This window comes from Lycorma delicatula, chromosome 10 (genome assembly GCF_047948215.1).
Source record: "Lycorma delicatula isolate Av1 chromosome 10, ASM4794821v1, whole genome shotgun sequence".
NCBI classification, from domain to species: Eukaryota; Metazoa; Arthropoda; class Insecta; order Hemiptera; family Fulgoridae; genus Lycorma; species Lycorma delicatula.
In genome coordinates this window covers 3,452,957-3,477,460 of record NC_134464.1, presented here as the reverse complement: position 1 = coordinate 3,477,460, position 24,504 = coordinate 3,452,957, and the positions used below count along the sequence as shown (strand labels likewise).

Sequence of the window (24,504 nt, the reverse complement as noted above, 5' to 3'; positions counted from 1 at the left end):
CTCAGGTCAACTGTTCATGAGATATGTAGTTAATTGAAACCCAACCGACAAAGAACACCGGCATCCATGATCTAGTTTTCAAAACTGTATAAAAGTAAACTGGCTTTACTAGGATTTGAACCTTAGAACTCTTGACTTCAAAATCAGCTGAATTGCAATGACAAATTCACCACTAGATCAACCCAATGGGTTAGGGATAATTAATACATCCTACTGATTCATCACTCTTTCTTTTTTGTCTATTTTTTTTAATCTTGATCCTTCTCATTAAAACTTTTAATAACATAAACATTACTTTCACATGCAGTTACATGTTTCTATAAATATTATTATAAGGAAATTAACAATTAATCTTATAAAATTCTAATAATAATTCATTCTTGTTCCTCTGAATCTAACGTCTACATGTAGCATTAAACTATATTGTTGTTATTACATATTTCTTTTTCATTTAATTATTTAGTAAATCCTACCTTCTAAAATGCTTAAAAAAACTTTACAGAATGAAAATTGAACATTTTTTTTAGTTGCAGTACAATCAAATCATGAATATTCTACTGTAATTTTCTTCAGATTGTTTAAAATAAAAAAACAGTTAAAAGGTGTACATTAAATATTCACCAATAGTGAAAATGATAAATGGTAAACTGGCAAAAGCCAGTTATTTATAAATCTTTGAACATGTCAATGGAGACCAAGACAGGTAGGTCACTAGTAAGTACTTTCTCTAAGTTAAGCACTTTGAACTGGATCTCTTCAAACTAGCTCAGGCAGCTTAAAATTGATACTTTAATGAATGATTCCTTACCGAACCTGTTTTCCCTTATCTTTTCTGATTTTTATCTTAAAATTATGAGTAAAACAAATTTAAAACAAAACAATGTCAACAGTTCACAAAACTGTTACAGCCACAAATCAGAATACAGCTTTGGAATTATGTAGACATTTAAAAAAATTACTTATAAACAGATGTGGTTTTATGTATAATTTTTAGATGTACAATAGCCATCCATGACAGCATGAATTGATTTGAAACTATTCTGATTACACACATTTAGGAGTAAGAAACATTTATAATGCCATTTTATACTCTTGTGCTAATTAAAAATAAACAAGAGAGCAGGAAGCAGGATAAACATTTTTAAAAATATGATAATTAAACGTATTTCATTACTTATAAGCTTACTTTTTTTAACAAAAATAAAAAATACAAACTTTTGTAAATCATTCATCTGGACTTGTTCTCCATTATAAAGATAAATGGATCCATCGGAAAAATATTCAGTTTTGATCTGAAAAAAAGATAAATTATATATAAATATATTTTCTTTTTTTCTAAAATCAATCCTTTCAGGAATCATATTCCTCTGTACTATATAATTAATATTATTCTGAGTAACCCAAGTAGAGAATTGGATATATTTAAAATAAAATAGGATGACACCTACCTTATTCCATCATCCAAACAGATGCACTTTCACGAGCACCTCACATCATGAGTTGCTCTATATAATTTTTCAAATTGCTGGTTCCAAATTACACATTAAAATTAAAAACCCTATACTATACATGAGATTTAAAATTGTTAAAAGATCTCTTTCAATTAAATCATAACAGAAATAAAACTAAAATTTTTAAATTAAAAATTAAAATTGAAATCAATAATAAAAACAAAATAGAAATCCATCTAGACTAGCTAGCCAAAGTTATGTGACTGTACAGGGTTGAAATATAAATTATCGATGTCTAAAGAAGTGCTGCTATCTACAGCAGGTTTTGTGATTGTGTCATCCTCATACCCTGTATGTAGGTTGATCAAATTAAATTTATTTTTATATTTATGTATGTGAAATCTTTCTAAAATGACAAAAACTTATTATTTGTATTATTAATATTGTATTTCTTAATTTACAGTACTTAATTTGTATGAATATCAGATATTAAATGTGTATTATTAATAAGATGATCAGAAACATTAGAGAAACCCATTTTTCTAATTTTACAGTATCTAAAGTGTTTATCAAATCTGGTTTTAAAGGATTTACTGGTTTTACCAATATAAATATGATCATAATCATTGCACTTTATTTTATAAATACCACACCGCTCTTTGCAGGGTTTGAGCGCCAAATAAGAGATTATGACGTAAGACATCACGTGATCAGATCACCTTACCAAGCTTGTTGGAGAGCCCTAGCCCTTGCTAGGTAGCAGCACCTGATGGCACAAGTGGAACAGAACACACCATCCACCAATTATAATTATTTACCGCCCACCACACCAATTATAATTATCTTAATTATAATTTTATAACATTACACAAAATGAACTTAGCATAGAAATGAAGCGGGATACATAAATTAGTTACATTAAGTTTTAAATTGAAGTTAATGCAACAATACAATTGAACAATTACATTAAAATGTTAAATAAGTATTATTGATTGCATTGAGAATGGGTCATATCATCACTATCATTTAAATTTGGAAGAACAATCAATTTGTTAATGGTTTTTTTTTATTAGTGTATCATTTGTCTTTACATCTGCTAATCTAATGAGTCCATCCTTACCTAAATGTATTTGAACAGCTACTCCTAATTTCCATATCAGTGGAGGAAGGTTATTTTCCTTAATTATAATTACATTACCAACACAAATGTTGGTATTTGAAATTTTGCACTTATTTCTCTGTTGTAGAGAATGTAAGTAATCATTAGACCATGTTTTCCAAAAATCCTTTAGTAATTTTTGTATAAACTGCCACCTAGCGAGCTTATTTGCATTAATACCTGAGAAATCAGGACCAGCTAAGGAAGTTAATGGAACGAAGGTTAGAAAGTGTCCAGGAGTAAGTGGAGTTGGATCAGATGTATGCCGCCCACCATGACGGATAGGTATTTCCAACATGGAATAGATTTCTTCTGGTGACAGATCTGACAATATATGATTATTTTTATTTTTCAAATTGTGGATGAATCGACGACAATATGATATGTTTAGTGTTCACCTGAAGGAAAAAAATGGCTTTGAAAGTTCTACAGCTTCTGTAGCTTGAAGAGCAGCTGAAAACACATTAGTTTTGCTAGACTTCTCTTCCTTACGCGAATCTGGCGGAATCATAGAAATAACAGATTGATTGGATGGCCAGGCGTTCTCCTCTTCCTTCAGAAAAGATGGACTATTCCACCAGAGTTGTGACAAGGTTAATGCATCTGATGTGCAACCACGTGATAGGATGTCTGCGGGGTTATCCGTTGAAGGAATATGCTTCCATAAGCATTCCTTAGTTAACTCTTGAATTTCACAAACTCTATTTGCGACGAATATCTTCCATCGATTAGGAAGCGATGACAACCAGTAAAGTACTACAATGAGCAAAAGTGGATTGAATGAAACCTTATGCCTAAAATACACTTAACCTTATTGAATAAACCTTAATAGAAGAGCCGCATTCAGCTACAACTTTGGATAGAGATTTGCTTAACTGGCGCAACTCTAGATTTTGAACACAATAAGTGGATTTCAACATGTTCATTACTATCAACAGATCTGAGGAAAAGACAAGCACTATATGTGCTACAACTTGCATCACAAAATCCATGCAATTGATAACTCTTACTTAAACTAGTTTTAACTAATCTAGGAATCTTAAAATTACTTGATTAGATCTGATTTTAAATTTCCTTTTTCAGCTAGCAGAGTGGGAAGAACTTCATCCCATAGAAGGTTGGCGCACCATACCTCTTGTATGAACACTTTAAATGGAATGATTGTAGGAGCAAGTAGTCCTAAAGGATCGAACAATGAAGAAATGATTGACAAAACTGAGCGTTTGGTGTAAGAAGTAATATTATCCTTTGGTGTGATTTGATAAATGAAATTATCCTCTTGAGGATTCCAATATAATCTAAGTGTCTTGATATTTTCATCATTTTCTACTTTGATGAAGGAATTAGAATTATCAAACATATCAGGCATGTTTGAATGACATTTATGCAGTGAAAGTTGTTAAGCAATAATGAAATATCATTGTATATTGTTTTAACTGATCGATGCTGTCACAACCAGTGAGCAAATCATTGACATAAAAATCATGCTTGATTGATTGGCAAGCTTGAGGAAAGGAGGCTTCATTTTGATTTGAAATTTCAATCTAACATCTTGTTGCTAGAAAATTTGAAGGTGCTAAACCATAAGTAACTGTTTGTAAATTTATGGAATGATTGATGAGTTGTCATTATCATACCAGAGGATACTTTGCAATGAAAAGTCTTGCGGATTGATGCGAATTTGTCTATACATTTTAGGAATATCTCCTGAGAGCACATAGCTGAGTTCTAAAACGAATTATAATTGAAAATAAATCTTGTTGTACTACTGGACCTGTAGCAAGAACTGAATTGAGTGATTGGCCATTTGAAGTTTTCGCATTACCGTCAAATACTACTCTAGTTTTAGTAGTGGTGGAAAATTCATGAAATACAGTGTGATGGGGCAAATAAAAGGTTTCAGATGGAACCTTAGACTGGATGAATCAACAGGTTGCATGTGATCCAATTCTGATATTCCTTCATGAAATGGAAGTAGTCTTCCTTGAGTTTAAATCTACGTTGTAGCAAATTGAAACGATGCTTGGCATTTGCAAATGAATCTCCTAAAGTACAATTTTCCTTGCCAGAAAAAGACACAACAAATCTGCCTTGTTGATCACAAAAGGTATTTTCAACTAAATGTTTTTTGCAGAAAGATTCCTCCTTGGTTGGTAAACAATTTTCTATCTCTTTAGATTTCCAAAATGATTCTAATTGAGAGGAAAGCTGTTCATTACCAACAAGAAGTGATATTGAATTTGAATTGTTTTTCAGCTTACTAGATTTAGTAGGGATTTGACCAGAGACTATGAAACCAAGACGAATTTCTTGAAGTATGGTATGATTGGAATTATATGAGTTAATTGAACAGGTTAAGAAGAGAAAGATAATATTGAGCTCCTAGGAGAATGTCGACTTGCCCAGGAAAATTAAAATGAGGATCGGCTAGAAAAAAGGAAGAAGGAATTTCCCAGTCTGTTACATTTACAAAATCATTAGGAAACAAACCTGTAATGGATTGCATTACATGGATTTTCAAATTAAAATTAAAATTTTCATATCTAGAATTAATATTTATATCAATACTTAGCTTATATTTAGTAACAACATTACTAATACGTGATTGACATTAAAACAGGTTTGGCAGCAAACCTTTCAGTACAAAATTAAATCATCGAAGCGGAATCAAGTAAGATTAGATTGGATGAAATTAACTTTTTTATTCTTAACGTTAACTATTGCTGTTGCAAGTAAAACAGACTTGTTAGGTTCTAATTTTAAAGTACAATATGAACTATTAGCTGAAGGAGCTTGATTCTGCTTTACATTTATGATTGCTTGGGTAATCTTTGACAACATGTTGTTCACTTAAACAATTAAGACATAATTTTTCTTGAAACACAAAGTTTTTTCTTTCATTAACATTAATTTCAAACTTATTACATCGATACAATGGATGGTTGCTAGTTTTACATAATGTACACATAGAATTATTTACATGAAATATATTTTTACCAGAACTAGGTTTTGAATAATCATATTTTTGTCAAAGAGATTGTCATATGTGTGTCGATCTTGTAGGTTTTTATATGTTAAATCTTTATGTAACTCTATTTCAGATTGAACTTCAAAAAATGCCTTTCGTATTCTAATAGTTAGTTGAATTTAGTAGTAAATAGATCATAATCATCTGATTCAGGGGTGAAGTTGTCAATAAATGTTTTTAATCTTGTGATGCTATTTTTTACAATGCCTCGTTCCGGGATTAAATATTTAAATTCCATTTTTGTAGAAATCATATAAACAAGAATAATATTAAATCTGAATGAAATGAAGTTATTATATAATAGTATTAGAAAGATAAAAATTGTATACAAAACAATGTAGTTCAAATATTGTCTATGCATAACGTTGAATGAATTAGATGTTTGTACATATATAATACGATTGTATCTGCTAGCATCTGCCTGTGCAGGTCAACGAACAATATGAAATATGATCTGTGATCGTGACGGTGCGTGCTTTGTACAGCTTTAACAGAGAGAGCTTGCCCAAACCGGTATCGAGGGTTGATCTCGATTACCTGCTATGTCTTATTGTCACAAATTTAACTGTATTATAAACCACTGAAATATTTAATCTGAATATTTCACTAATATTAATTTTGTTAATTGCACTTTTAATGTACACCCTTGTTTTAAATACACTTTTAAAAATAAATTATAAATACCGCTTTGGTGACTTGATTTGACCTTATTGAAGACCCTGGATGAATGCTGTAGAGCGGCGAATTCCGTGTCGTTAATACAGCAACTTGACAATGAAACGTTGGTTACCAGATGCAGTAGTCGATATGGCAACAGTGTACCATGAAAGTGTGAAATCGATCGTAGTTGAAACGTGGTACCAGAGGGTAGCAGCAACCATGAGACGTGGTAGGTGCGGCGACTTGACTATCCAGTTGATCCGGCCCACGATGACCATAAAACGGTTGTTTGATCTGGCAACTTAACTATCTGGCCCGGAGGACCATAAAACATATGTTATGGATGATCTCGCCTGAAGACCGTTAACATGTTGTGGTAAATTTTAGAGCAAGGTTGGACTGTATTTTCATAGGTGATGAATTGAAACGTCTTGTTGCTTGTTGAATTGTTATTTAATTTGTTGTCATTTTGACATCTCGATAACAAGTAAGTGAACTTAATAAAGCATATAACGTAACATATAATTAAACTGAATAACATGTGACTTAATAGCATATAAATATAAAACTAATATAAGTGTTCATCCGAACATGTCCATCCAGACTGAATGTGCAACACGACTGCTCTTTGCAGGATTTGAGCGCCAAATGAAGTAGAAGTCGCTATGTCATAATGACCACTCACGGTACTATGACGTAGGACATCGTGTGATCAGATCGCCTGACCAAGCTTGTCGGAGAGCCCTAGCCCTTGCTAGGTAGCAGCACCTGACTGCACAAGTGGAGCGGAACAATAAGTTTATCTGTAACTTGTTAAGTCAATAGAGAAGATAAATTAACAACATACCTGTGAATTATGTAAATGGAATTTTATCTTTCAAAATACAACACATTGTTTATATATTTTCTAGACATCACCTCAACTTACTCCCAATTATAGTCATTTTATGACGATACATAAATCTTATTGGCTTGCGAAAAACAAACCTGAGCAGGATTTTAACCCAAAACCTTCTGAACAAAAGAGAGAAACTGTATCACTTTGCAGGGAAGGCAGACTATACTTACATGAAGTAGCTATTGTAAGTACAACAGCCCTGGATTGTACTTTGGAAGAAATTCTTTTTTCATAATAATGTGACACTTATTGAAATAAAAACGCTAAAACTCTGTAAAAAAATATTTCCACTGGCTACTGAGTCTACCAAAGGCTAGGCACAGGTAGGCATTAATCGTCAAAATAAAACAACTCAGCTATTTGGAATGTCCTTTGATTAATCTTAACTTCCAAGCTTCGATTAACTTTTTCCTTCTCATTTAATTATATATCTAAGCTACCTGGATCATCGATAAATAATGCTTCTAACCACATTTGGCTTCCTATTACTAACTTAGGCTTTTGTTCTATCTTTTACAAACCCAAAAATCATTCTTAAAAAGATAATGGAAAAAGTTTTTTCTTTGCTAGCCATTCTTAGAAAGCATTTTAAGGGTAATAAATCTATTTAAGAATAAGTGATTTTAATTTGCGCAAAATGTCTAATGCTTGATCATCAATAAATATTATATAAAATATAATCGATCTCTAAGAAAAAGAAAACAAAAAATCAATTCCCCACTTTTAATAATGTCTTATATATATTTTGATTTATATGGTCAAAATTTATCGATCGGGCAAACACTCAAAATCATAGCATCAACTGGATGAGAAATAGTTGTAACCTTAACTGCATTTAGATATTAAGAACCCTGTTGTATTTTGGTTATTAAGGATTAAATCCCAGCATTATCAGGGTGTAACTGGACAATACAAACTGTTTCCAAAATTTTTAAAAAGCTGTAAAACTGAGGCATATCAGTCTTTTTTTTGTTTTTTTAATGGGATCTGCAAGCATCAACTGCTGTGATCATTTATCCCAAATGGAAATTTTTGATGTATGAAAAATGCCATGCCTGACACCAGGATTCAATTGTTGGGTTGAATCCAGGACCTCCGGGTGAAAGACTGAGATGCTACCGCTTGTGCTACAGAGTTAAATTAAATTTTGTTATATTGGACTTAGCCTAATCAGAGGTGATAAAAACTTAAGTAAGAAAAACCTTGTAAACATAGTTTAAATCTGTATCTGTGAAATAGGATAATATAAATCAAACTATCAGACCAAAACAAAACTGTTAAATATACTATTGTGTCAGTTAAAAAAACACTTAAATTCTAATAAAAAATTACATCTCAGGTTTTTAAAATGTGTTGCTTAAAATAATCAAACCTTTACTCATTCTGTTATTAATAATCTTCTGAAACAAAATTTTAAACGGCAATGATCACTATTGATTATAGAGATCATAAGTTACTTTTACTAAATAAATAGTAAACAAAAATCATTAAACAAGCTATATGTTTATATTCCATTTAAACACGACACAAATAGTTATAAATTAAAGTAATGAATTAAGAATTATTAGAAAATATATTTAAACATGAGGAAATAAGAACAGCCAATAGATAATATTCCATCCGTTAGTAGCTGAAAAGATAAAATATTACATGAAAGTAAATTTATTGATCTTTTTTTTCACATCAAAGCACTTTACTTTCAAATACTCCTATGGCCCTACTCCATAAGAGAATTTTCTCAATCCTTCTTTAAATTTACGCTTTGAGAAGTCAACACAGTATATATAAACCGATAATTATCCATTACTTACCAAATTTAACATGGAATTCCTGAATACCATAATATAATAATGGAGAAAATATTCCTTTTTTTGAAGTTAAAATGCATTTTTTAGTTTTATTATTTTTATAATTTTTCATTTATTGTTTTTAGTTTTATTAAAATTTGGATAGGCAAAAAATGAAAAGATGAGGCTCCTGTCTTGTTAATATAAGAAAAAAAGAGGACAGAAACAATTAGGAGAGAGTGCTACAGATCATCATTAAAACTCTCTGGAATGCAGTAAAGTAACATGAGTAACCTGGTGTCTTAAAATGTGGCCCGTTACATAATTCATCAAGATTACAAGATTCTGCCTCAAAATTTCTCTCTTTGCCTTTTCATCTTAATACTTTCAATTTTCCACTTTACGCTAATTTTTTAAATATTCCTGTATTACCGCATTTCAAAAGCCTTTATTTTTTCGTTTGTTTCTCCTACTACCCGTGTTTAATTATCACTGTAGTAGTAGTATGTGGAGTATTAAAATTCACGTAGATATTTTCAAGAACTTCTTTCTAATTCTTAGATTTATATTTCATACGTTTTTCTTTTTTGTTTCTCAATTTTTATTCCAACTTCCTTTCACTTTCTTTTTGTGCCGGTACAACTTTTTTAATGTATAAATTGAAAACCATCAAGGGCAAGTTAGTCTTTCTCCACTCCTTTCTGAAACAGAGCTTGCATTTCTTCATTTACTCTTATCATTGCTACCCGATTCTTGCACAGAAAATAGATTGCTTTTTCCACTTTTAAATCAAATTTAATTTAAAAAAAGTATATATATATATATATATATATATATAAATACACTTTTCAACTGTAAAATCAAATATGATGGCCATCTGTATTATTTTAAATGTAGACCTAATGTACTGTTACCTGGTTGTCAAATAATATTTTCTAAGTTTTGAAAATTAGTCAAGTGGAAAATAAAGTAAGGGTAAGATTAAAAGACTTTTTCCTTGAGCAATGTGAATTTAGTTTTATTTATTAGAAAGGAAGAATTACAACATTAATACAGTGTCAATTATTAGATTTTCAAAATGGCTAAATTAGTAAAAATGCAGGTGATGGTGCTCTCCTGAAAACATCATTAACAGCTTTTGACAATGTGTTGTGATATATATAAAATTTTAACTTCCTTAGCTGTTATTTCTTCCAGTGAAGCGTACTGAGATGTGTTCAACCGGTCTTCCAGGTATCCCCACAAAAAGTAATCTAATAGGGAAAGATCTGCACTTTTTCCTAGCCAAGCGACAGCTCCTTGGTTAGCAATCCACCCGTTTTGGAAATGTACATTTAAAAATTCCTTATCTCACCACAGTTGTGTGCTGGAGCTCCATCTTGTTGGAAATATTTTCTCGCATGCAAATCTAAAGGCAATTCATCACTAGATGCAGTTGAATGTCTTGCAGCAATTCACAGTATTGAGCTCTATAAATTTCCCTTGTAAAAATACACGGCCAAAATTTGATTGTTGATGTTGTTGCACCAGCATTTTATGGAAAATATCTTCACTTGTTTGTGTCCTTCTCTGACAATTAATAGATTTTTTTTATCAATAATGCTTGTTTTTTCGATTGTGCATTCCATTATTGGAGAAATTGGTTTCACTCCAAATAATATTAAACAAAAAATTAGGATTATTTACAACCTGATTTTGCAATACAGTTACTGAGTTCAAGCCTTCTTCATCACCACGCACAATGCAAAGAACTGCAGGTTTATATGCATGGTAACTACGTTTCTCCAACATATTTGCTATTGGGCCATAAGATACAGATAATAATTGTGCTACGTAGGATATTCTTCAAAGAAGGCCAGAATATTGGTCTCAATATGTTCAGAAACAAATTTGTTCAGACAATGTTGTCTTTTCTGAAATGTCTCATTACTTTGTAGATTTCCAACTAATCTAGCAAATAGTTTACAAGAGGTGAATGTCTATCAGGGTATCATTGTACATATTTGTCGCTGATGTTGAATTACTGTTACTTAAAAAGTAAATTTCCAGAATATCCACTTTTTCATCATTATCAAATTGCATTATTAAAATAAAAATTATATGAACTGATAAATAAACACTTCAAAAATGAAACTAACACAGAGTATTAAAATATTAAGTATTTAATTTTTGAAAACAATTCAAACAATCAACGAATAAGGGCAATACATAAACCATCAATGAATGTACTGTTAAATTTGAAAAATTTTGCAACAATGTAAAAAACAGCCAATAATTGATTTTAATTAGCATTAAAAACTATATTTATTTTTTTCTAAGTTTACAATTGTAAGCCCGTAAGCTCCTTAATGTTAATTAGAGAAAAATATCAAAGAATAAAAATATTTTCAAGTACTATTTTCTATTCAAAAATGCAATGAAATGAGTTTTTCATCTCAAATAATGAAGTCGACCATGATATTGGAAAGAGTGAAGAGATTTGATAAATGGTATTACTGTATTTTTAATACTGGGAAAAAATTAGGGAAGGTTTCTCAGTTAAAGTTCTCATAAAATATAGTTTCTGAGATCCCAATAGTGGCTATCTTGAGTTTAACAAAATATTTGTATAGTGCAGAGGAATATGTTCTCGAAAGGACAGACTTTATAAAAAATAATATATATATATATGGTGTTAGTGTGTATGTGTGTGTGTATGCACACTCACAACTTTTTTTACTTATTTAAAAAGGTATAAACTGGAATCTTTAAATTAATAACTACTACAGTTAAAGAATGAGTAGCTGAAATTATAAGGGGAATTACAGCTGTTATACTGACCTTGAGTATATAGTATGTTTTTACCAACTTTTCAAAAGCATTATCAACAACAGCGCTTTTAGCAACATCTGAGTACCTATGTTCAAAGTAACTAAGCTCAATATTATCAAAACATATGCGTGTAGTTCTAAAACAAAAATTAAAATCAATACATTAATTTTTAAAGGTAATGTAAGGTAATATAACACGTAAAATGTATTATAATTTAGATAAAATACTTTTCATATAGTAAAAACTGAAATACTTTTTATTCAAAGAAGAGGTGGTTTTATTCTTTTGTCATAAATAAATATTGTAAATTGCACTTTAATAAGTACATTGTTATAGTAGATACATTGCAATTAACATTATTAATTATATTTATGCCTAAATAAGTTTCATTGCATTCAGAGCCATTTATGTTTCCTGATAACCAACCAGTGAATCTTGTGGGGTAAATACACTACTGCAGGCTCATTGATATCAGGAGAATAAATCTGATCAGATTTTAAAATTGCTCTGATTGAATAACGTAAATCATACTACTAAAAAAAAAATATTATTTTTGATATTAAATGGTTCTTTCTAATAAAAACTTACTAATTTTAACCAATCATCATAGGAAAATAGTCGTGTTGACAATTATTTTTGAATTTTCAATGACTCATCTTCTTTTATTAACAAATATAAATAAAAAACGACAAATCACGGCAAGTTCATTGAAAAAAATTCCTCATTATTTTAAGAAATTTTTTCAAAATAACATCAAAACACACTCAGGTAAAACTACTATAAATAATGGATTATTCTGGTCAATGGAATGGCCCTTGGATGTCAGAGCTTTTAATGAATGTAAATTTAAAAAAAAAATTTTCATAACCTTCAATTACAAGATTTTACAAAAAATACCATTAAAAACTGCATAAGTGAATAATAAAATTTAGTTCTTACAACTTCAATGGAATTTTCTGAAATTCTAATAGATGAACAAATTAAAGTTTTATTATTATTTCATTGTTTTTTTTAAGAAGTAACCAATCCTTGAAATAACATCCAGAAATAATTTACTAAGCGTTTAGCACCATCTTTAAACGTAGTTATCTTCATAGTAGTATTTGGTTTTAATTAACATAAAAGACTAGACAATGAAAATAAATACGTAATCAAATGCAAAATTATAGAAAGAAATACAAAAATAGAAGAAAATAATTGTTGATTTGAGGAAACAAATCTTTAATAGCTATAAAATTAAATGCAATAAAAGAACCGGAAGAATTTCAAGAGAAGACTGATTCTCCTCTTGATAATCAGAAGGGCAGGAAGAGTAATTTATGTTACAATAGAAAAAAAGGAAAGAAACTTACATTTTCTTAAAAAGTAGAGATAATCTTTCGAAATCTAAACATTTTGTATAGAATAAAATAACTCTAGAACTAAACACTGACTATTGTAAAATATACTATACAATTTTAGTATGATGTAAAGCAGTGCACAGGAACCATGCTAAGAACATGCGAATCATGATTTGCATTTTCAGTTTGGAGAGTAGGCTGTCCATCATGTAGATTATAATCCAACACAAATATGTAAACACCCTATCCCAAATAAGATTTTATACTAAACATATAAAAATATAAAGAACATAACAAAGTTAATACTGAAAAAAAAATTATTTACCTAAAGGGTCATCAAAATGTTGCATGTGCCTAAATTTTGTTTCTAAAAATATTTTTTTGAAAAGTTGTACAACACCAGCTATACTTACTTCTGTTTCCTCAACTGCAATAATATTTGAAGTTAGTAAGGACAGTAGTTAGTTTGTTACTAGCTAAAAACATACTAGAATTAGTGATCTCAAGTAGCAACTTGTTTCTATGGGCAAGGAGGTGTAACCCTACTGAAATTCATTTCCGGTCAAGTAAAGTGTACGATAACATAGTATTTTCGCATCAGATGATCACAAAATGATGTGAGTTTTTCAAAACCATACTAGCAAGTATCAGACAGGATTCAGAAAAGGAAGATCCTCTATCAAATAAATCTGGAACCTTAAGATCATACTCCTCCTCTATGAATCATGAGACCTTGTCGTTGGTGAGGGGGCTTGAGTGCTCAGGGATACAGAGTAGCTGGACCGAAGGTGCAACCATATCGGAGAGGTATCTGTTGAGAGCCAGACTAAGGAATGATTCCTGAAAGAGGGCAGCAGCTCTTTCAGTAGTTGTTAGGGGCGTGAGTCAGAATGACTTAAACGGCCATATCAACATCACTCAGTCCTCTGAGTACTGCGCAGCTGAAAGCAATGGAAAACTACAGCTGTTTTCTTTTTTTCCAAGAAAATGTGGCTCTCTGCATTTTCACATAGCAATAATGGAGGCGCCTTCCTTGGTAAAATATTCCGGAGGTAAAATAGTCCCCCGTTCGGATCTCCGGGTGGGGACTACTAAGGAAGGGGTCACCAGAAAAGTAAAAAATAACATTCTACGAGTCGGAGCGTGGAATGTTAGAAGCTTAAAAAAGGTTGGTAGGCTAGAAAATTTAAAAAGGGAAATGGATAGGGTAAACGTGGATATAGTAGGAATTAGTGAGGTTCGGTGGGAAAAGGAAGGAGACTTTTGGACAGGTGACTTTAGAGTAATTAACTCAGCGTCAAATAATGGGCAGGCAGGAGTAGGTTTCGTGATGAACAAGAAGATAGGGAGGAGAGTGGAGTATTTCAAGACGCATAGCGATAGAGTCATTGTAATAAGGATAAAATCAAAACCTAAACTGACAACAATTGTTAACGTCTATATGCCTACAAGCGCCCATGATGATGATGAGGTAGAATGTGTATACGAAGAGATTGATGAAGCAATTAAACATGTAAAAGGAGATGAAAATTTAATAATAGTTGGAGATTGGAATGCAAGCATTGGAAAACGCAAGGAAGGAAATATAGTGGGTGAATAAGGGCTGGGCAAAAGGAATGAAAGAGAGGACCGACTTATAGAGTTATGCACGAAGTATAATTTAGTAATTGCCAACACCCAATTTAAAAATCATAATAGAAGAATATACACTTGGAAAAAGCCAGGCGATACTGCAAGGTATCAGATAGATTATATCATGGTTAAGCAAAGATTTAGAAATCAACTCGTTGACTGCAAAACTTACCCTGGAGCAGACTTTTGATAGCGACCATAATTTGGTGATAATGAAATGTAGATTGGGGTTTAAAAACCTGAAGAAAAGGTGTCAGATGAATCGGTGGAATTTAGAGAAGCTTGAGGAAGAGGAGGTAAAGAAGATTTTTGAGGAGGACATCGCAAGAGGTCTGAGTAAAAAAGATAAGGTAGAAAATGTAGAAGAAGAATGGGAGAATGTTAAAAAGGAAATTCTTAAATCAGCAGAAGCAAACTTAGGCGGAATAAAGAGAACTGGTAGAAAACCTTGGGTTTCAGACGATATATTGCAGCTGATGGATGAACGTAGAAAATATAAGAATGCTAGTGATGAAGAAAGTAAAAGGAACTATCGGCAATTAAGAAATGCTATAAACAGGAAGTGCAAACTGGCGAAAGAAGAGTGGATTAAAGAAAAGTGTTCAGAAGTGGAAAGAGAAATGAACATTGGTAAAATAGACGGAGCATACAGGAAAGTTAAGGAAAATTTCGGGTTACATAAATTAAAATCTAATAATGTGTTAAACAAAGATGGTACACCAATATATAATACGAAAGGTAAAGTCGATAGATGGGTGGAATATATTGAAGAGTTATACGGAGGAAATGAATTAGAAAATGGTGTTATAGAGGAAGAAGAGGAAGTTGAGGAGGATGAAATGGGAGAAACAATACTGAGATCTGAATTTAAGACAGCATTAAAAGATTTAAATGGTAGAAAGGCTCCTGGAATAGACGGAATACCTGTAGAATTACTGCGCAGTGCAGGTGAGGAAGCGATTGATAGATTATACAAACTGGTGTGTAATATTTATGAAAAAGGGGAACTTCCGTCAGACTTCAAAAAAAGTGTTATAGTAATGATACCAAAGAAAGCAGGGGCAGATAAATGTGAAGAATACAGAACAATTTGTTTAACTAGTCATGCATCAAAAATCATAACTAGAATTCTATACAGAAGAATTGAGAGGAGAGTGAAGGAAGTGTTAGGAGAAGACCAATTTGGTTTCAGGAAAAGTATAGGGACAAGGGAAGCAATTTTAGGCCTCAGATTAATAGTAGAAGGAAGATTAAAGAAAAACAAACCAACATACTTGGCGTTTATAGACCTAGAAAAGGCATTCGATAACGTAGACTGGAATAAAATGTTCAGCATTTTAAAAAAATTAGGGTTCAAATACAGAGATAGAAGAACAATTCCTAACATGTACAGGAACCAAACAGCAACAGTAACAATTGAAGAACATAAGAAAGAAGCCCTAATAAGAAAGGGAGTCCGACAAGGATGTTCCCTATCTCCGTTACTTTTTAATCTTTACATGAAACTAGCAGTTAATGATGTTAAAGAACAATTTAGATTCGGAGTAACAGTACAAGGTGAAAAGATAAAGATGCTACGATTTGCTGATGATATAGTAATTCTAGCAGAGAGTAAAAAGGATTTAGAAGAAACAATGAACGGCATAGATGAAGTCCTACGAAGAACTATCGCATGAAAATAAACAAGAACAAAACAAAAGTAATGAAATGTAGTAGAAATAACAAAGATGGACCACTGAATGTGAAAATAGGAGTAGAAGATTATGGAGGTAGAAGAATTTTGTTATTTGGGAAGTAGAATTACTAAAGATGGATGAAGCAGGAGCGATATAAAATGCCGAATAGCACAAGCGAAACGAGCTTTCAGTGAGAAATATAATTTGTTTACATCAAAAATTAATTTAAATGTCAGGAAAAGATTTTTGCAAGTATATGTTTGGAATGTCGCTTTATATGAAAGTGAAACATGGACGATCGGAGTATCTGAGAAGAAAAGATTAGAAGCTTTTGAAATGCGGTGCTATAGGAGAATGTTAAAAATCAGACGGGTGGATAAAGCGACAAACGAAGAGGTATTGCGGCAAATAGATGAAGAAAGAAGCGTTTGGAAAAATATAGTTAAAAGAAGAGATAGACTTATAGACCACATACTAAGGCATCCTGGAATAGTCGCTTTAATATTGGAAGGACAGGTAGAAGGAAAAAATTGTGTAGGCAGGCCACATTTGGAATACGTAAAACAAATTTTTAGGGATGTAGAGGGTATACTGAAATGAAACGACTAGCACTAGATAGGGAATTTTGGAGAGCTGCATCAAACCAGTCAAATGACTGAAGACAAAAAAAAAAGATCATACTACACATCAGACGATCTTGGAATACTACAGTCACATTTGTTGATTTTAAAAAAGCCTTCAACTCGGTTGAGAGACGAGCCTCGTTTAAATACCCTACTAGAATTTGAAGACCAGAGCCATCATCCAGGAAACATTATCAGAAACCACCTCAAAAGACAAATTCATGGGGGAAATCTCAAACCCATTTTTCACATTGGAGAAACTGCATGAAATAACCTGTAAAACCGAACTCCAATTTCTTATGAAAATACACAATATACAGAAACCAAATTGACTGGAAAATTCCCGCTGCAAACACAGTATGGAAAAATCTCACAAGCACCCCACTTCAAGTACTTGGGAGAAACCATTTAACCTACAGGACTCAGTACAATATCGAACACAAAAACGAAGGGAGATCAAGCCGTCAGTGGAGGGCAAACCAAGGCTGAGAGGCAGCTCCCTGAGAGGTCGAGGGTGGCGGTGCACAGCGGTGAGGTGGTCGGCTCTGTCCCGGAGGATTCTGGGACGATGCCTCCTTTGCAAAGGTCTAGCTCGGTGTCTAACGGACGGATCGAGGGTATGCGGCCCGCTTGGACCAAAATAACCACCAAGGAATCACGCATTTCAGTCGAGTTTCGACAGTTAGTTGACTCGTACCTTTCCGAGGTTGCCTTAATGGTTTCTGAGCTGGCATTGAAATGCGAGGGCCTCCAGGGCGCTAACCGAGCTCTAAATTCGGCATTGATCGACTATCGGGCAAGGTGGACCAGGTGGTGGAAGGAGTCGGGGACTTCAAACCGGTAACGGGGAGGGTCCTTGGCGAGATCTACACCTCTTTAAAACGGGTGGAGAAGAAGGTGAAGAAGCCTATCTCCTTCGCTATAGTAACAGCCGCACCTGGGCCTAAGCGTGTTAGTCCCCCGCCGCCAGTTCAGGCGTCGGCTAACAAAATTAAGCGGGCCGCCGTCAAGGTGGTCCTAGTAACGCTTGGTCCGGGAGCTTCGTCTACGATGACAGAGCTGACCCTGAAGACGGTCCTGGACTCGCGGAAAAAAAGGTTCCAGATTTCCCGGGTCACGAAAACAAGGGACCATGGAGTGGGATCCTGAATGTCGTAAGTGAGCAGCAGGCAAAGCGGCTGCTGGAAGGCGACGTTCTGCAGAACAACGTACTGAAGGCTGTTGCTGGCCGAGCGGAGGCCTCAAATATTGGTGTATGATTTGCCAAGGGCAACGAGGACAGAGGAGCCCGAAATCCTCAAGGCGATACACAGCCAAAATCCAGCGTTGGATATGGCTAACAAGGACTTCCTCTACGGGACCAGGGTGGTCCGGCAGTTGGGGCGGAAGGAAGCCTCAAAGAACCACTGGGTGGTTCTTTGAGACCTTGCCTAGGAGCCGGTAAATCTTCGTGGCCGGTGGCCGGCTGTTCCTTGGGTGGACCTCTTGCAGGGTCGATGATCATACAGAAGTACCCCGGTGCTTCAAATGTCAAGGCTTTGGTCACACCTTTCTCCGCTGTAGAGCACAGTCGGAGATGTATAGTCATTGCGACCTTGCAGGGCACAGGGCAGTTAATTGCCTTAGTAAGACCGCGTCTGCAAAGTGCGCTCCTTGTGCCTTGGTGAAAGACTTTGATGCCGGACACCGGGTCGGAGGTAAACAATGCAGATCGCATGACATAGCCCGGACGAAGATCATAACTGACACCACGTATGGCGATGCCTGAATTCGGGGAAGCTTTCGAGGACGGTCGTCACCATATCGAACGCTTGTGCCTGGGACAGTTAAACCTACATCGTTCCCGGGCAGCCACAAATGAAGCCATGAGGATTCTTGAAGAGTACGAACTCGAAGTTCTCTTTGTCCAGGAGCCGTACACGGTCGGTGATAGGGTGGTCGGCTTCCACGGGGTTGACGTTATTCAACGGATTCTGGACGGTCTCCCGGCATCAGAGTGCTGGTTGCTGTGGACGCTAACGCCAAGTCTTCCGCCTGCGGTTCACCACTCACTGACCCCAGAGGCGATGGTCTCGCATAGTTCGTTGAAGCCAGAAACCTCTAAATGCTTAACGAGGCAGAACAACTGCAGATATTCTCTTCCGAAGTGGGGGAACGTTACTTCGACGTCACCTTGGTGACGGGCGATCTGCTTAGGAGTGCAAGTAGTTGGACTGTCTGGCCCGAGGCCAGTGTGAGTGAACATAGGCTTATAACCTATGAGATCGCTTACGGTGACGGTCCAAGAGCTCCAGATTCGGGTCGGTATAATCCAAGGGGCCTGGATCAACACAGGCTGCGGCGCGAGTGTGTGGCTGCCTTACAGGGGTTGAAATGGCGCGTGCAGCCCGGAGGTGGAATTGATGGCTGAACAATTAGGCCGGGCCATCAAGACTGGCTGCGACAGGGTACTACGGCGGCGTCGGCCAATGAACGGACCCTTATGTAGTGGCCAATCCGCTGATCGGAGAGTGCCTCGAGCCGTCATAACCGTTGCTTCCGGGGAGCCTCTGTTAAACGGAGGCGAACCTCTGGCCTTAGCATGCTGCGCGCAAGAGCTAAGTCCGCTAGGAGAAGAAACCAGCGTCGCCCCCTAGCGGGGATTATCGTTGATGACGTGCGCGCTGAGGGTCTGTGGATCTACCGGCGCGCCCATAATGAGTACGTTCATGCCATCAAGGAACCCAAACTCAAGTTTTGGCAAGACTCCATGCGCGAGTTGCAGCACAGCCCTTGGCAGCTCGCAAAATCATGTTACTGGCCAAAGCCATTGCACGTGCTGTCCAGTGTTCGATGCGGGTTTGGTGGTCGTGACCACACTTTACCAACTGTGGCGACATACCAGGCGTTATTGGATACTCAGTTTCCAGATGCTCCGAAGAGTGCAGCAGATGTCGGCGTTGGGGCGGGTGAGACACCATCCCTGACGTACGGGCTGTGAATCCCCGTAGATATACACCGAATGGTACTGAGAAAGGCACCGGGGATTGACCAACTTGACCCGGATATTTTCTAACACCTGCTGCCTGTCATAAGAGACCCGTTTGGCCGACTGTTCTCGGGGTGCCTGAGCTGAGGTTGCTTTCCGACTTGTTGGAAGGTGGCTTTGGTGAGGGTGCTCTTAAAATCAGGAAAAGATCCGAGTGAGGTCAGCAGTTATCGACCCATCAGCCTCTTGTAGGTAATCGACAAGTTGCTTGAAAAGCTAGCTGTGGAACGGCTCCGGGAAAGCATCGATATGAACTCACTTTTAAATCGTGGCCAGTATGGCTTCATAAAAGGGGTTGGCACCGAGAATTGCATCTTAAATGATCTTGCCGAGGTGGAAAGCGCCGACTGTAAATAGGTTTTGGCCATTTTTATTGTGTTGGGGTTCTTTCCTCTACGAGTTGGAACCCCGCAATGTTCCCGTAGCCCTGCAGGCAGTAGTACTTGTCTGATATCTAAACTGATATTTGAACATGGTGTACCGAACTGTCTTCAAAAGTATGGCCTCTTATGCTGCGTCCGTTTGGGCGCATAGGTTGGACAGAAATAGAGCACTTATTCAGAATTTAAGGAGTGCCCAGCGAAGAGCAATAATAGTATGCACTGGTGTTTTTAAAACAACCTCCAACGAAGCTACCACCATATTGGGAAAGGCTCTCTCAATCGATTTAGTGGTGAAAGTTCGGGCAGCCATGTGGAAGTTGCGAAGAGGGAGGGAGGTCGAGGTATTTGGGATGCGGTTTCGAGCCGGGCCTGAACCGGAGCGGAAAGTGATCACAATGCACCGGTTCTAAATTTCGTTCAGTTGCCCATCTTCCGCCTGAGGAGCAGGCTTTACAGCCTCGCGATGGAAGCATGGCAGCAAGAATGGCACACCACGACTAAGGGAAGGTCCTTGTATACATTTATACAGAACTTGGGGGGATCGTATGCCTCTCCTTCGTTTTTAAGGGAACAGGTGCCCAGGTGCTCTCCAACCACGCGAACTTGAACCATTCTGGCAGCTGATGAGCTGTGCGTCTGCGGGGAGATCCAGTCGAACGAACATATGAAGTTCGACTGCCCAGCTCTTGGGGGGGGGCCAGAACTCAGGCTACCCTGAACTTAGAGGTCAAAGGGAAAATTTGCCAATCATAAGCGGCGAGTCAATGTGGCGTAAGCTGAATTGTCGGACCATGTGGGTGTTTCTTGATGTCGTTGCTTTGTACAACGGGCATTACTAGTTTATTTAAGGGAAAGATTTCTACCTCACTGCTGTGGGAAACTACCAGAGAGTTATGACTGGCCATCAGCCAATTACAGCTCCAAGCGCTTTAATATTGGTGGACAGGTACTTGCTGGCATTCGGTGACCTAGCGTGGCAGCGAATTGTGGTCCTGATGTGATAAATTTAATTTATTTAATGTCATATATTTTAGTAGTTGATGGGGTGTGCCTACCCATTTTAGAATATGACAAGTGAGCGGAGGGACATGAAGCAAGTGGTGTGTGGCACCATGCTTAGTTCGCTCATGCAATTAGGTTAGCTCTAGGAGCTAGTTAGGACACTGGTCGCTAAACTGATTCGTGGCTCAGTAGCCTGTTGTGGCACAGACATTCGGTCTTATGCTTTAGGACTGAATGGTGTGGTGGCGGTAAAAATGTCATGCAAATCAATCCAACACAAAAATAATATTAAAACTGAAAAGCTTGCATGAAATCATTATAATAATACGGTAGTGTCTCGCAATGTAAAACTATCAATGTAATAACTAACAATGTAATAACTATGTCTTGCTGGTGGCCTTGTATGCAGAAAAAAACAGTAATCATAGGAATGGCCAAAATTCATGAAATCAAGAATGGAAAATTCTCAGAAAAATCCACAGTGCAGCCCTCAGAGACGGAACCTGGATCAAATGACCCACAAAGGAATTAATGAAAACACAGACTCCATCACCAACAAGTTCAGGAAAAGATGTCTACAATTCTACAGACATTTATGCAGGATGGGTGAAGATACTCACTAAGAAAATTTTCAACATCATCAAGGCAAGTAAGTTAAAGTCCATTTGGATGAAAGAAAAGCAAGATAGCCAGGAACAATTGAACATCTCAGAAGAAGAAATCATGGACAGAAGGAAATTTAGGGTTGAAATTAGAAAATTGAATAACAGCAAAAAAGATAAATGATAGAAAGATGAAGGAGAGGAAGAAGAAACATAGTGAATGAATGCAGAGGTTTTGGGAAGAAAAGAAAAGAGAAGAAGGAAGTTAAGCCATGATTTTTTCAAGTTCACGCACTCTCCCAAAGGGGAATAATTGGAAATAATAATAATATATAAATCTTACCTCAATTTCCTCTGAGAATCATAATTTTGTATATGTTTGAATTCTTTTTTATTCCATTTAGCAGTTCTTCTAAGTACATATAATTGAGTGCTAACATCTTTTATATTTGTAAATTCTTTAGCACAAACAACAACAACAACATTCTTTCCAGCAGGACCATCAGTATTTTTAACTAAATCCACAGTAACATCAGATAAATCATTTTCATTTACATTAATTGGGTTATCCTTCATGCTTGCTGTAACTGGCACAAAATCTTTATTGCTACTAGATTTTTCAATAAAATTTGAAGAACTATAATTATGTTTCTTCATAAAATTTCTACCACGAAATGAATCATTTTCTTCAAAATTACTACTTCTAAACTGATCTTGATGTATTAATGATCTATTTCTTTCCATAAAATTGTTATTATCCGAGTCAGAATACACATTGAATCTACTTGGAATATTTTTGTTATTCTTTTGAATATTATCATAATCATTTCTAAATTCTTTTCTTTGAGGAGAGGTTGAATAATCCTCATACATTGCACCACGATTACCTCTAAATGTATTAATATCCGAGTATGAATTTCTTTCATACTTTGAATTGGCAAAACCATCATGTTTACTAATATAACCATCAGATCCATTATCATCTTTTGATCTGTTCCTGTATCTGAAATCATCCATCTGTTGTGGTGCTGGATAACTTCTCATAACATTATCACAAACTTCATCATTCATAAATGATATTCTCGTCCGTAAATTAAAGTGTGAAGAAACAGGATAGTTCAATTCATTAACATTATCAATTGATCTGTTTTCTTTTTTTAAGTAATCCATTTGTTGTGATGGTGAGTAACTCATACTTTCAATATCATGATGTTTTTCTTTCATAGATACCATTCTAGTTTCTAAATTCATCTCTAGATGATTGAGATAATCCTGTTCATCAAGATTACCAATTGATCTGTCTTCTTTTGAGTAATCCATTTGTTGTGATGGTAAGTAATTAAAACTTTTAATATCTTGAAATTTTCCTTTCATAGATGACATTCTAGTCTGTAAATTTATCTCTGGAAAATTAGGATAATCCTGTTCATTATGATTACCAACTGATCTGTTTTTTGTTTTTGGGTAATCAATTTGTTGTGATGGTGAGTAATTAAAACTTTTAATATCATGAAATTTTCCTTTCATAGATGACATTCTAGTCTGTAAATTCATCTCTGGATAATTGGGATAATCCTGTTCATTATGATTACCAACTGATCTGTTTTTTGTTTCTGAGTAATCCATTCGTTGTGATGGTGAGTAACTCATACTTTTAATATCATGAAATTTTCCTTTCATAGATGACATTCTAGTCTGTAAATTCATCTCTGGATAATTGGGATAGTCCTGTTCATTATGATTACCAACTGATCTGTTTTTTGTTTCTGAGTAATCCATTCGTTGTGATGGTGAGTAACTCATACTTTTAATATCATGATATTTTTCTTTTACAGATGACACTTTAGTATGTAAATTCATGTCTGAACGACTGGGATAATCATCATTTCTGCAGTCAAGATATTTACTTTCTAAATTATGATTATTTCTTCCATAACTTTCATCAGCAGGTTGTTTCATAAATAAATATGACTGAGATAAATTATTATCGTTTGCAAATGAATCTCTTCTTCTTTCAGAAGAATATCTATTTTGTTTATTGGTATTTTTATCTGTTTTTGAAACTACACCTGAATAACCACAACTTCCAAACGTTTCAATGTCATTGTAACTGATACTTTTATCATAATCATTTCTTCTAGAATAATTTGCTTGATGTAATAACGGCAAATTTATATTTGTACTGGAAAAATTACTATCATCATTAAATTGTGATAAATTACTCTTAGATGAATTAAAATTACTTCTTCCAATTTTAACATTGTATTCGCATGTTGATTCAATATAATCTCCAGGACGTTTAAAACCTTTAGAAAAAAAAATTAAATTAATTTTACATTTAAATAACCTTTTAAGAATTGAATTAATAGGAAAACTGTTAAGATGGAAAAATAGGAATTACACCATAAATAACTGTAGAATATG

At 35.0% G+C, this 24,504-nt stretch overlaps 1 protein-coding gene across 2 annotated transcripts in view; it reads right to left on the bottom strand.

The window, feature by feature from the left end:
- LOC142331166 (uncharacterized) overlaps window positions 1–24,504 on the bottom strand; it is a 109,895-nt gene that overhangs the window by 75,354 nt on the left and 10,037 nt on the right. For both annotated transcript variants that reach the window (XM_075376875.1, XM_075376874.1), the window contains exons 3-5: window positions 22,424–24,386; window positions 11,804–11,930; window positions 1,216–1,292 (exon numbers count right to left, since the gene is read on the bottom strand). In XM_075376875.1, coding sequence (XP_075232990.1) covers window positions 1,216–1,292; window positions 11,804–11,930; window positions 22,424–24,386 — 2,167 coding nt within the window. The remainder of the gene's footprint in view (window positions 1–1,215; window positions 1,293–11,803; window positions 11,931–22,423; window positions 24,387–24,504) is intronic.